The sequence below is a fragment of the Phoxinus phoxinus genome, assembly GCF_949152265.1.
Source record: "Phoxinus phoxinus genome assembly, chromosome: 11".
Taxonomy (NCBI): domain Eukaryota; kingdom Metazoa; phylum Chordata; class Actinopteri; order Cypriniformes; family Leuciscidae; genus Phoxinus; species Phoxinus phoxinus.
The window spans coordinates 4,618,576-4,633,434 of NC_136886.1; the positions used below are offsets into that span (position 1 = coordinate 4,618,576).

General features: G+C 37.7%; 1 protein-coding gene across 1 annotated transcript in view; it reads right to left on the reverse strand.

The window, feature by feature from the left end:
• Positions 1-14,859, reverse strand: part of angpt4 (angiopoietin 4) — a 37,262-nt gene that overhangs the window by 4,648 nt on the left and 17,755 nt on the right. Inside the window, exons 2-8 of the mRNA XM_079629505.1 lie at positions 9,526-9,675; positions 8,875-8,996; positions 6,109-6,341; positions 1,979-2,091; positions 1,752-1,853; positions 666-832; positions 419-549 (exon numbers count right to left, since the gene is read on the reverse strand). Of these exons, the coding sequence (XP_079485631.1) occupies positions 419-549; positions 666-832; positions 1,752-1,853; positions 1,979-2,091; positions 6,109-6,341; positions 8,875-8,996; positions 9,526-9,675 (1,018 nt within the window). The remainder of the gene's footprint in view (positions 1-418; positions 550-665; positions 833-1,751; positions 1,854-1,978; positions 2,092-6,108; positions 6,342-8,874; positions 8,997-9,525; positions 9,676-14,859) is intronic.

The window sequence follows — 14,859 nt, forward strand, 5'->3', positions numbered from 1 at the left end:
AGCGAACGACAGGTTTTTCAAAATGGGGATCTATGACTTCAAAGGGTATCAAACACCACCTCCGCAGAAGAAGATCGACAGCTACTTCAACACCGCCTGTTTACCCCCGCCCACCGATTCGCACATTACATGAAACTCATTATAATATGCAAAACTGTTATCCAATCACAGCAGTGGGCGTATACTTCTAAGTCTCCAATGCGGCACGTCCATAAAAACCGAGCGTTTCAGGAGCTAGACTCAAAACCAGGGTAGAAAATAGCTTATTACTTATTCATTTTGATGTTTTTGAATGTAAAAACTAAGCGTCATAAGTTGACCTCAGACAACAATATCATTTTTTTTTAAAAAGCCAGTTCATGACCCCTTTAATATTTTAAATCTATTTTTTTGAGTAAGATAATGTGCAGTAGTTCACCTCCGGTCATCATGAGGGCGCACTTGCAAACGCACTTGTCATTGTCAGCGTCACGAGTGCTGAAGCCTGTGCCGTTTGACGCTAAGCTACTTTGCTGTCCCGATGTTCCGCTGTAGCCCCCTAGCAAGAGTCTGGAGAAAGAGAAAAACGTTCAAGATTACGATTAAGACATGTTGCCGAACATTATCACATTATCTGAAATATCTCATTAAAATGAGTCTGAATTGTTACAGTATTCAGGTGATACCTGTACTGCTGTTTTTCACTGGCCAGCTGAAATTTGTCATACAGTGCATAGGCACCGTTCTCCTCCCAGTCCTTAAGTTCCACTCGGAGGGAATACTGGGCTTGACTGGTGATCAGGTGAACAGCCTCATTACCCAACCAGTGCTCTCCGTTAAGATCACCAAATCCCTGTGGGAACAACATATAACCAAACTGATCATTCATCTTATAAAGTTGGGATTCCAAACTTCCTATTTGGGAAAGCAATAAAACTGGACTAACTGCACAAAAAAATTCCAGCCTATGATTCAAATTCATGATAAACACTTTAAGCAAGTAAAATGCATCAAAGAGTAAAAGTTTCTTGCGCAAAAAGTAAATGATCATCTCTGTTGCCATTTTGCTTCTCTGCACTTCCTCTTCTTATCATTGGACAACACTTAATGGTTAGATATCAAGTAGTAATATCACACATCCAACTTTAAATCAAACACTGCATTAGACACAAGTCGGCAGTTTTGTTTTCTAGAAATAAATCAGTACACTGTCAGTCTTTTATTATTACGTGCTTCCCAGAAAAGGAACTTATCCTTTCCAGCTTTTTAAATAGAGGTCATTTGGCACAAGATTAACAATAAAGATAGAAAATTGCTGTATTGATTTCCACTACTGCAGTCTCACAGACCTGCCAGTTTTAAATCCATTTCAGCATATTTAAGCACTTAAAATATCAGCGAAATGTGCCGCTATTAAATACACAATGCACCAAACATTAAGGCTACTGCCAATGACGCCAATCTGTCACGTACAATTTTAGACTCTGTGCTTCATTGTGCTTTGGCCAGTTTTTGAGTCTGTGTCATCAGAATTATGTCAAGCTTTTAATCAAGTCTTCCCAGCACAGGCAGTAAAACATTTCTTAAATATCATCATATTCTTTAAACACAATCAATAAAGATTTTCCTCATTGTCTACAAATGTAAGGAGTAACATTTGTCTGTACTGGCATGATGCTAGCGTGTTGGGTGGTTGCTAATGTATGGTTGCTTGACAGGTTTTTACAGTCACATGTAAACGTTATGTGATTTTTGGCTTTATGTCCACTCACCAGTTTGTACTCTTTCCAGCTTTTCTGGAAGTTCACACTTCCATTAGCTCTGTGTTGGAATACTGTCCAGCCACCTCCACTTGTCACCATATCACAAAAGACCTGTCAGAAGCATATGATACATCTCAGTCTCACTCTCTTACATGTGCACTGTTCCTCGTTCTGTATGTCACAGCCAAGATATATCACACTGATTCCCCATACTTGTGAAAGAACGCATCCCACACCTTGGTTGGCTCCGTCATGTCTCCGATGTAAATGTGATAGACTCCGCTGGCGTTGTGACCAGATTTATAGGCCTCGGCACAGTCTCGGAAGCGCTGCTCGTTTGGCGAGAAGCCTGTAAAGGAAAAATACAGTGACACTGGGGTTCAGAATTTGATTTAAAGGTAGGAAAGATAATCATCCAACAAAAGGCCATTATGGCGTAGCCATTATAGACAAAATGGGACAGTCTTGTGTAAATCCTGCATGTGTCATCTATACAATATTTAGTATAATAAACTAAAATATTTACTGATTACTGAGATTGTGCCCCATAAAACAGTTTTCAATGTTATTATCGTTAACTAAAATTAAAAATATATTTAGGCCATGTCTACACGGACACGGGTATTTTTATAACCGGAGTTTTTCCTCTTGCGTTTTTGAAAAAATCTCCGTCTACATGAAAACGCAAAAACACGCTATCAAGCGCCGTCAAGAGCATTCCACACCAGCAGGCGGCGATATAACCCTTACCGTAAAGCCACGTTGGCCAATCAGAAGCCGTCAGCGACGCACAATCTGACGTCAAACACAGCGGATAACGGCGCACACTTTGACGTCCAAGGCAAAAACTCCGGTTTTACTGTCTACACGACAACAGTGCAACCGGCGTTTCTGAAAATCCTCACCCTGTCAGGGGTTTTCAAAAATGTTCGGTTTCAGTGACCTGATACTGCGTTTCCGTGTGGACGAATGGGCGAACCGCGTACAAAAAGTCACGGTTATAAAAATACCCGTGTTCGTGTGGACAAGGCCTTAAAAAAAATGTTTGTGTGTGTTTTGCACTTACGGTGACTGAAACAAAATAAACATTAAAGGGACAGTTCACCCAAAAATGAATATATAATAATATGTCAAAACCCGTAAGACTTTCGTTCATCTTCTAAACACAAATGAAGATCTTTTCAATGAAATCTGAGATCTTTACAGGATGTCCCTCCTTTGACAACTACCACTTTGACACAAAGAGATCGTAAAACTAATTCTATGAATTTAGAAGTTTAGTCCAAATTTTCTAAAGAGACTCAATCGCTTTATAATGAACGGATTTAATTTAGGCTTTTATTCACATATAAACATTCATCAACTCACACATCAGTTGTGTCAAACAGAAGCTCAAGCATGTTCGCTTGACGTGCGAGAACCAATGAGGTTTGTTCTTGTACGTCAAGCAGGTTCTGTTGAGCTTCTGTTTATGTCCACTAATCAATGTTTAAATGTGAATACATTAATAAAATCTGTCTAAATTAAATCTGTTCATCATATAAAGCGATCGAGTGTCTTCGGAAATATTTGGACTAAACTGCTCAATTCATATGGATGAGTTTTATGATCTCTTTATGAACTTTTTAAAGCGGCAAAGTGGTAGTTGCAAAGCTGTCAATGGAGGGACAGAAATCAGATTACGTAAAAAAAAATCTTCATTTGTGTTACAAAGATGAACGAAAGTCTTATGGGTTTGGAACGACATGAGGGTGAGTGAATAATGACAGTAGTTTAATTTTGGGTGAAATAACCCTTTAACTGAAATAACTTATTTTATTGCAGTTAGTAGCTAAGACAACTTTATACATTTCTGTTCAGTTTAAGTGGACGTACTAAAACTTTAACTGAAATAAACATTAATAGAAATGTGTAAAAAACGAATAAAAATGACAAACACACACAAAAAAAATACAAAAATGAAAACATTAATAAATACTATAATAGTATAATAGTATATTAATGATAAAATAGTAAAATAACACTGATTTGAAATTGACCTCATTAGCATAGAAAGAAGGTGGCTATAACTTTAAATAACAGTAAATCTGTGTAGTGCTGCGTTAAACCAGCACATTCAGCGCCTGGTCAAGTTGAACTACTGATGATTAGTAGTCATAAAGTATGATGCGGGTTTTGGTGCTGGAACATCATTCACATGCCAAAGTTGTTTTGTGGATTCGCCACACAGTGTGACACAATAAAACGATGTGGTTTCTCTTGTCAAAAGAACCAGATTGATATTCATTACATGACCTCAACTTTTCAAATAGAAAGTCCATTGTGGTCAAGTTTTGGGATGAGTCATTTAAACATTAAACGCAATGTTTTTGTTCATCTGAGAGAGTTTATTTTTAAAATTCGGTACATGTGGTTCTTCGAGTGAACCTCCACAGACATTTATAAACTGACATGTATTCTGTCCGTATAAAATGCTGCAGTCTTGATTTAGCTTATCAGTGCGTGTTGTGACGCATGTGAGCTTCATCCAAGACACGAGAGAACGCTGCCAAAGACATCACTAGCGAGAGCTTATCCTCTCTCTCTCCATGAATCACGGCTGCTCGATTTATCATTAGTGTCTCAGTTAATTAACCAGAACTTTCAGGTCATGTTAAGATTCTGCCACCAGATTTAAAAGCCGTTGTAAGCCCAAGATTCAGACATGACCATCATTCTCAGACAACTAACCTTACATTAGAGCTGCATTAGAGCTTGATCTCAATTCAAACACCCACACAATCTCATTCCTAAATGACAACGATCCGCCTGTGTCTATTAAACCTTTGACAAAATCACAGAGAACATTCAGATCTGTGTTGGCGCTGCCGCTGACCAGAGAGAGCAGTGGTCATGTTTATGAAACAGCTTCCCAAACAGTCTTTTCAACCACACGGTATCATTATTTCTGTGTTACAAATATTCATATTATCACAGAAGTACTGGGATAAAAGTTTATAGTTCGGATATAAACACTGATGTTTACAGTATCTATCAAAATAGAGCATCCCTTATTTGAAAGTTACTTGATGCTTAAAATAAAGATTGTATTGATTACATCGTTACACCAGTAGGTGGCAAAGTACAAAATGTTGAATCATTCACTCAAGAGATTTGTTTAAAAACGCTGATTCATCAATGAAACAAGTGAAGTATTAATTTGAGGGAGTCATTGGATCATTCATTCAAACCATTTAAAACAAAAGAATTCATTCAGATTAAACATATTACAGTAAAGGGGTGGTATAATGCCCTTTTCATAAGATGTAAAATAAGTCTCTTATGTCCCCAGAGTGTGTATGTGAAGTTTTAGCTCAAAATACCCCACAGATATTTTAGCATGTTAAAGTTGTACCTTTTTGAGGGTGAGCAAAAACACACCGGTTTTGTGTCTGTTCCTTTAAATGCAAATTGAGCTGCTGCTTCCGGCACAGGGGGCGGAGCTTCAACAGCTCGTGTCCTTTTACCTCACACAGACATGCACTGAAAATTTCAAAAACTTTTAGCCTTTTATGTTCAAACCGGACTCAGAAAGATGGAGAGACTCAAGAAGTGACAACATTTCTGAATGGTTAGTTGATGAATTTGTGTAGCTTATGTGTAGTTATCTTCTAGTCATTGATTAGCATATTCTGTCTTGATAATTTGTAAATCTCGTTCCTGTGGGCGGGATTTATGTTAATTTTAGGGTTGGTGATGTCACTAATCCGGGAGGAATGTCGTGTAGTCCCTACCAGCCATTTGTTGTAGTCCTTAAACTATTTCTTTAAAAGCAAATATCTCCCTTTGCTTTGAACTTTGAGCGTTGTAACTTTGCAGATGTTGTTTATGCTCAAACAGCAACATTACACACTAACTAAAGTTAGAAAAGTGAAATCATATTCAACCTCCCCTTTAAATAAACTGAAGCAATTCATATTTTGTCAGAACTTTTGTAATTTTGTTTAATTGTCTGTTCAGAATCGTGATCTCAGTTTGAAGCAAAAAAATTGTGATTCTCAATTTATCCAGAATCGTGCAGCTCTTCTCTATACTCTAACCGAGTGTTTTCCTTTCCTCACAGTCAGAGAAATGCTCCAGCTATGCCACAAACTAGATAATCAAAACATTAAAATCGACATGAAATGGTTTCCGAAATGCATTTTAGCTTCCGTATTATGACATACTTTCAAATGAAACAGGCCTACAACCAACCAACAGCACTTCTCTAGACAATCTAGACTAACATAATGAGATAATATTCCACAATTTATGATGATAATCAAATACAAACATCAAAGTTACATATGATGTGTTAAAGTATATTGTTAAAGGTGTGGATTCTTACCTGTCCCAGAAGACACCATGCCAATAAGTGTGTGTACGGACTTCATGAGCTGCTGATGCTGTCTTTGCAGGGCCGAGTTGTTGCTGCTGGACGCTCTCAGCTGTCTCTCCAGAGCCGTAATGGCGGCTGTCTGTCTCTTCACCAGGTCCTGCAGTCGCTCTTTCTCCTCCCTTATGTCCTCCAACTCTGTCCTCTGCTGCGACTCCAGGACTAAGACCTTGCTCTCCAAACGACTGGTCAAAACAATAATGTATTCTTAAAAAACCTTCAGTCACAATAGAAACCTTTTTAAAGTATCTCCAGATGTTTCTGAAAAATTCCTACAGAGAGCAGGAATGAATGTCTTGGGACTTTCACATTAGGATGGACATTTCTGAACTAATGAATGGTGTTTGCTACCATTAGGGGTTTGTTTGAAGCATTTACATCTAAGTATTACACTTTGGCCTTTAACCCATACAGACATGAACTTGACCATAAAACATTTGCTTTGGTGAGAAGAAGTTTTTCTATAAGAACTATTACTTTTAGAATACCCTAGCGAAATGTCTGAAAAAAAAAAAAGATTATATTATGATATCATGCGTGTGATATTATCATCTTGAAATGGCCAACTATTGTTAGATTGTTACTCTAGCGGTGTGCTTGCCACTGTCTAGCGGATTGCAGTGTCATCTGAAATAAGTCTACTGAACTTTGGGCCTTTGGGAAATGGAGATACAGATTTCCATCAGTGCTTAGCTGAGCTTTATGTAGATTCATGATTTAGTGTCTGGATCAGAGGAGATGCATGAATCGATCAAGCCTGCTGTCAAAACAATTTACAGCCGCACAACAATGAGCCACTGCTACAAAAGCGCCGCAAAATCCTGCCGACTTCAATCTGTGAGTGATTTAGTGAGTGAGTGTGTGAACGCTGAAAAAAAAAAAACACATCACCCGAGGGTTTGAGGCCGAAAATAACTGGAAAGCAAATCAAAACTCCATCGAGCCATGTAACTGAACGCTTGCTTTGTTAAATTACAGTAGATATAGTCATTAAACATGCTTTTGTTGCTAGTGGTTCTCAATGCTTATATGTTTATAAATTGTTCATGATTGATTACACAAATAGTTTTCGCACAATCGATTGGCAAGGACTGTTGAAATCCCTTGCCAGGGTTTGTAATGTGTACACAATGCTAAACAATTGTTTGCTGCTATTATACTATGAAGCTGACCCTCGCTAAACCCACATCAATTCTGGGAGCAATTATGAACACTTTCACTTGCACAGTTGTAAGTCGCCTTGGAAAGGTCGAAAACTCTCTGTTCTCACTCATACTGGCAAACATGAAGAATTGAATAGCTCTGGCTCGTCTGTAACGTAGCGGTCCACTATAATTACGTCTGATGCCCCCATGCAGCTACCAAAACATCACTCGCAACACAGTTCAATTAGTCGTCAAAGTTGAATGACAACAAGCGTTATCTGTTTAATCTAGCGAGAGCCAAGTACAAAGCTTTCTGGGAAAACCCTTTGTCTCGCTCTGGAAGTGTGCAGAGGAAACTTGCCTGGGGTCTGCTTTGTGTGCTGTGCTTACTCCGTAGTTATTAAACATTACAAACAATCAATTAAGTGGCTGATTATTTCCTTTTACAAAGCCTTTCCCCCTGCTGTGCATTCAGAGCTGGCCGACTATGGGAAAATATAGTTTTGAGAACAACAAGCGAGACAAAAGTTGCTCTACGCTGTGCGAACGTGGAGTTGCAGATGCAATCTGACCCTTAAAAATGACTTGCACTGGAAGATCTTATTGCTCTGTGATTGTTTAGAGTTGTAATGAGCACAATTACATAATGAAGTCCTCAGTTATGATTCATTCAAGGATTTTTTCTTTGATGTTTCTCCTACTACAATATCACGGGAGAAATAAAATAGTGTCTTGTTGACAGAGTAGGAGTATAGAGCTATACATTAATTTCTCTTCATCTCATTGCTTTTTAGGAGCAACAACTGACATACAGTATATTGTTTAGGTTGAAGCAGTCACATTAAAGCTGCAGTCCGTAGTTTTTCCTCTTTGTCGCCATCTCTGTTCGAAATCTGCAATTATTCGCAGAATTATCAATTTTACATGGGTTGTGCCACGGCACGGCACTGCGCGGATGAATCCAATGTTTTGAGGGGAATGTGCGGCTGTCAGTCACCGCGCCGGTGTGGATTTTGTCATTCCCAATCACAGATTATACTTTTTGGAAGTATGACCAACATAAGAATATTCACCAGAAAATGTCATTGAACAAGTGAGTAACATCCACTTTTGTTCTGATCAACTAAATTTAAAGTTGAAGTTTAATTATATCAAGTGCTGTGAGAAAAGGCTATAAATCTCCACCTCCAACATCCCCACACGCAATATAGCCTACAGGCCTAGACTCCTTCTTTATGTGTACAGATGTGACGTAATGACGCAAAGACATGCTCAAATTTCCCGCGGAAATCAACCAGTACCACTAGAATTAAAAACATTATTACAAGCTTACCGTTTTGAATCAAGCTAAGGCAAGCAGATAGTTTTTAACACTGGCTGGTTATGTATTTGCTCAAAAAAATATTTTGGATAATTTTTAACCCCAAAAAGTTACGTAATGCAACTTTAAATAATCTCTTTAACTTGACTAAAATATTTAATTTACATTTTTTAGTGTAGATTGCTCTTGGGCTTTGTGAAACAGAAAGAAAGAAATAAGAGAAATAAACAAATATATTAATTAAAGTCTTACCTGTTCTTGTCTCGAAGTTTTGAGATTTCTGAAATCTGCGTTAAGAGCTCCTTCTCCAGTTTGTTTGTTGACAATGAATTCTCTAATAACTGAATTGCAATTCTTGAAGTCTGGTTCAAAACCTGGAATGATGAAAAGAATAATGGAAAATAACAGAAAAGTATATACCGTATATACAATATATATATATGTGTGTTTTTATACAACAGTAATATATTGGAAAATTTTAGTACAATTTAAAACTGTTTTCTGTTTGAATATATTTTATTAAAATCTAATTTATTCCTGTGATGCAAAGCTGAATGTGTCACATGATCCTTCAGAAATCATTCTTAATTATTATCAATGTTGAAAACAGTTGTGCTGATTCATATTTTTGTGGAATCCATTATACAGTTTTCTTCAGGATTCTTTGACGACAAATAGAAGTTTCAAAAGAAAAGCATTTGTTTGAAATGTAAAACTTTTGTAACTTTGTAATCGTCTTAACTGTCGCTTTTGATCAGTTTAATTCATTCTTGCTTAATACTACTAATCCTACTGACTCCAAACTTTTGAAAGTTAGTTGTATGTATATGTATGCACTCATTGTATTTAATAACACTGAAGAAGTGTGCATTACTGCATTTCTCCGATGTGAAATGTGGTTACCTTGGCCTCAACCACAGTGAGTTTTCTGGTTTGCTCAGCGGTCTGGGTGAGCAGATTGGTGCCGATCTCCAGCATAGTGGCCGTCTGGTTATGGACAGCATCCGCTTGAATATGCACCATCCCCGTCTTCTGCTGGATGTCGTTTTCTAACTGTTGAGCAAAGGAAAAAAAAATTTTTTAAAGAAAATTTTGGATTGACCCTAAAAGCACAATACATGTCAGAAGTTCTTGACAGAATGAGGAGGAAAACATGCATAAACTTCATCGGCTCCCATGTGTACGGTGAATAGAAGAATGAACAAGGCTATATCCTTCTGCATATAGCCTAGTCACACTGTATCATGTGGATTTCCAGTGTCATGGCCTTCGTTTGCATGTAACCGTAAAGTTGCATTTGTCATATCATGATTTGAGAAGGGTGCTTACGAGGCCCTCTTTTGTGGCTGTGATGTGTCCTCGATGCTCCCTTTTGTGAAGCACTCACACACAGTGTGGACTCAAGAGCTGGAGTTTATCAAACACAGTGTTTTTCCCCCTAGCCAGTGGGTTTTAATTCCTCGGGGAGAAGATCCAGTGCCAAGCAAAGGTGCGGTATAGTGACCCTCTAAGTCCCAAAAGACTCTGAGCTCTGCACAAATAAATATGGAATCACCAAGACCGCATGGACCCTGAGAGAAGGACTAATGAAGGATCATTTTATCACAATGGAAATAAACAGGTTAAACCCTGAGGGAAAGTCATGTGCTTGATGTGGTCTGTCAGAATAACGATGAGACTGTCTGTTAGAAACTGTGATATTTCAATTTCAAGCGCTCCAAAGCACACTCGATGCCCTGGCATTTATGCTTCTGTTTGTTATTGTCATAATTAAGACATGATGGTTGGCTTAGAAAAATGAATTAACGTAAACAAGAATGCAAAAGGTTGGGTTTTCTTCTGTTGCTGTTGACTCCCCAGGGACGCAGTGTGCCCTGACCGATTAATTGACCCGAGCTTCCTGCCTTGGATTAAAATCACATAGGACAAGTCCAGCTTGGGAACACTGATCTGGATTCAGTTGGATCAGCTTTACAGGCATTAACCAAAACCAGATGTTTCATCTCATTCTGACTGGAGCTTCCTGGGATGTTCTGTAAGTCACCACCAATGTGAAGGTAAAGCGTTTTGGAGCTGCTTTTTGCTGACTAGCGTTTGAGTCATGACAATCTGCATGAAGTCCCGACACGGACGATCATTCATACGCACCGCAGATGTTTACAAGTGATCATTTCAGAAAGACTGTGTTGGGTTGTTTGCTTCATAAAGATTCATGTAGATTACATCATTTTCAAAAACAACAGCATGAATTCCAGTAAGTGTTTCGTGATGGCCTCTCACAATGACAATGAATCATCGGTTTGCTTTAAAACTAGTAAGTATATTTTGTCATTTAGCTGACAAAGTGATTTACAGTACACTCACGGAGCAACCTGGGGTTAAGTGTTTTGCTCAAGGGAACATTGGTAACAGTTCATGGATCAACCCTTGGAGGGTTTGAACCTATAACTTTTCTGTTAACAGAACAGATTTTGAGCCTCTAGAATATATTATGGGTTACACAAGGACAAATGGCTACTGAATTACAAGCCTTGAAAAAGGGGGTCATAGTTTTGTGTTACATATAAATCCATCAATATTGATTTTCTAAGTAACTTTTAAGGTACCACAAACATATTAAGCAGCACAACTGTTTTCAACTTTGATAATAAGAAATGTTTCTTGAGCACAAAAACTAAAAATTACAAAGGATTATCATATGATATTGCATGATTTGATATATTCTAAAGATTCACACAGAATGCATAATTTCCCAAAAAAATTATTACAGCATAAATTCCAGTAAGTATTTACTCACAACCTCTTATAATGAAAATAAGTATTTTTGTTTGACTGTTCACCTATAAATAAAGAAAGTATATCGTTAAATTATTATTTAATGATTAAATAATTGAGTGAATAACTGATAATAAATGATACATTGTATCAATATCTGTTTTATAAGCAAAATAAACATTGTTCAGAATTTCTTTTCACCAACAGAACAAGAGACGCTACACTCTTAGGTCAACATGAAGTCAAAATAAACTCTATATTTACTTTCTTAAACATGTTCCTGGCCTTATTGCGTAAGATTCATCAGTGCACGTTATTTTAAAGAAAAAAAATGTTTGTCTTTGTAATCTTTCATCAAAATGTAATAACTTGCTTTGCCTCTGAAACAACTTTCCTTTTCGGCGTGACGTCAAAGTCCTCGGCAATCACGTTCAGGTCTGCCACCACTTTTCATGATGCAATCCATTCCTAATGGACAAAATTAATTCTTATCATTATAGAAGTAAAATGAGTTGTGAAGTCTGTTTTCTGTTGTCTTTCTAAAACAAAGAACCAGTTTAAACGCACAATCTCTACCACCAGAACATCTCAGAAAGTGAGAATGACAGGAACACAGAGAGATTAACCTTCTCATTAAAGCAGTAGCAAAGCAAACATGTGAGCATGTAGATCTCTCCCTGCAGGACGTCTGCACCTCCACATCCACTAAATCTCCTCTAATCCGGACTCTGCCATCTCGGACCCCTCGTCCAAACAATCAGCAGCTTCCTCACACCTTCCTTTCTTCTGATTCTGTTTAGTATCGTTTTCAATCTTCTCTTCTTTTTCCTCCCGCATGGCTATTATTATATAGACACGCTAAAGCCTCCCAGCCAGGACACGAGCGACATCATTTATTTATGGCTGGCTGGTGGAATGCAGTGGGTTATTGTAAGGTATTCATTTCCTAACGAGGATTATTGAGCATAACAGACAGGAGGATTCTCAAATCTCTTTCTAAACAGAGATGGAAATATGCTAAGAAAAATGTTTGGTTAAAACTAATGGACCATACAAATTTGCTGTAGTTCACGTTCAAAAGATACTGTAGAAATGCTCAAAAGCCAAAATGTGATTAAAAGCTAGAAATTTATATTTCTAAATAGCTCAGCCAAAAAGGAAGATTTTCGTCTCCATTTACTCACTATAATGTCAATTTCAAACCTTTTTTCTTCTGACATGAAATAAAATGCTTTTGAAGAATGTTCACACTGCTCTTTACACGATGCAAGTGAATGGCCACTTCAAAAAGTGAATGGCAAACTTCAAAAAGAATCATAAAAAACACCCATACACTAAGACAAAAGGTACAAAAGCTGTCATATTAGTATACCTCAAATGTACCTAATTGGTACCAAAAGTGTACATTTTACCGTTGCGTATGTAACGTCGAACGTGAGCGACTGATGGGGAACTAAATAGTATTAGAACATTTTTATAGGGTAAGTGACAGCTTTTACACCATTTTTTCTGAGGGTGTATGATGTGTGAACTATATTTCAGGTCTTCTGAAGTCATACGACAGCTTTGTGTGAGGAATAGACTGATATTTTTCAGTGAAAGTTTAGCTTGACACTGTGGTCACCGTTCACTTTCACCAGTTGAACATTGAGCTATAAATTTCTCCTTTTTTCGAGACATGCGGTTTTGGAACGACATGAGGGTGCGTAAATGATGACATAATTTTCCTTTTTTTGAAATGTCCCTTTCATGTAACTGTCTGTAACAGACTAAAACCACAAATACACTGGAAAATTGCTGTCAATGTTTAGCCTTTTTAACACATTTGATTGCGTTCACTCATCAAACGTTCTTGGAATCCGAGATTTACCGCATGTTTACGGTGAGAAAGCGCTCTGTAGTGTAGACAGCCTCATGAATTATAATGGGAATGTTCTAGTTTTATTGTGTCATGTTTTTTTGCTGTCATTATAAATAGGGTTTAATACAGTCAGAAATAGCCAGTGTCATTCTGCATTCTGCATGTCAATCAGATTTTAGTCCGATCCTGTCAGGATTCGCTTGGACATCCACTACTATAGGCCTGAATAGCCCAAAGATTGTTTTTAATCCTAATATCCTTAAAGGGTTAGTTCACCCAAACATGAAAATGATCCCATAATCAAAACATCCTAGGTGTAGGCTTTATGACTTTCTTCTTTCAGCCAATTACATTATATAAAAAAATAGGTTCACAGAGGTTCAAATAAATAGGGCTGGGCAACAAACTCAAGCTCCTCCCACATTTCTCCCACAAGTTTTAGACCTCTAATTTGTGACCGGTGTTTTGTTTTGTTTTATCCTCTGGATTCCACGTCTCGCATTCCGCATTCGTCAATATGTCGGGTCAGAGGTCGTAGAGGTAACTTTACTTGAGAAGCAACACTGCATCAAATATTAAAACTTGTTTTCATAGAATGTATCTTTAATTCATTTAATAAGTGCATTTTGTTTCCATGCAGTGAAAACACAACAATGAAGAAAATGAGCGGTGCATTTTCCTGTAAAAGATGTCAACTCTATACTAAAGTGTTGAGGCTGGTTACCAGGGTGTTGCTATGCAGTTTCTAGGCTGTTGCTATAGTTGATTGCATACTGGTCCAAGTCAAAAGAGTATGTGATATTGCTCGAGTGCCATCTTGCAAGATATTTTCATGCAGTTTATCATCTGCCAGGCAAAAACACTAGACCTGCATGGTCGCTTTGAAAAGAAACAAGAAGTCACACAATTTGAGGAATCATTCACAAATGGTGCAGGACGAGTTACACAGTGAAGTTTCAGCTACAAGTCTGACACAGATCAAATATTTTTTACAGTTTTTTGCTTTATTAATTTTGGCAGAGGATTTCAAAAAGGAAGAGCCTTTGTTCACCCTTAACTGTAGTGCATACTGTTCACTTAAGTGCTTTTAGGGGTCACCGCACCAGATTTGACAACAAATCATGTCAAATTAGGTCTGACAGTGTAGACGACCTGCAGAGGGAAACTGTTTTTCTTTGTGAGGGTGAACGGGAATGTGAATCTTGATTATTTTCATCTTTTATATAATAATAGTGATACTGATCTTCTGTATGCGTTTTAGCAGGATATTCGGTGGAACACTGTATATAGAAACATTTTTGACAGGCCGTGTCGAGAAAAGTGCCGGTTCTGTCAAGGGTCCTCTTGGAATCTTTTCCATAAAATCTGTGTGGTCTATACAAGAAGGGTTTTCCGGTCTTATATATAAAAAATATGTAAATTTACTGTCTGTTTTGACAAGCAGAAAACCTCAGATTCAAGCACAGGTGGTCAAGGGTCTGTCTTCAGCTGTGACGTTCTTATACATATTTACTGGAGAGCTTTGTTAGCTACTTTTGCAATAGATATTGTGCACAGTATGCACATTTTCGGAATGCATATACATACACACAGGCTAGTAC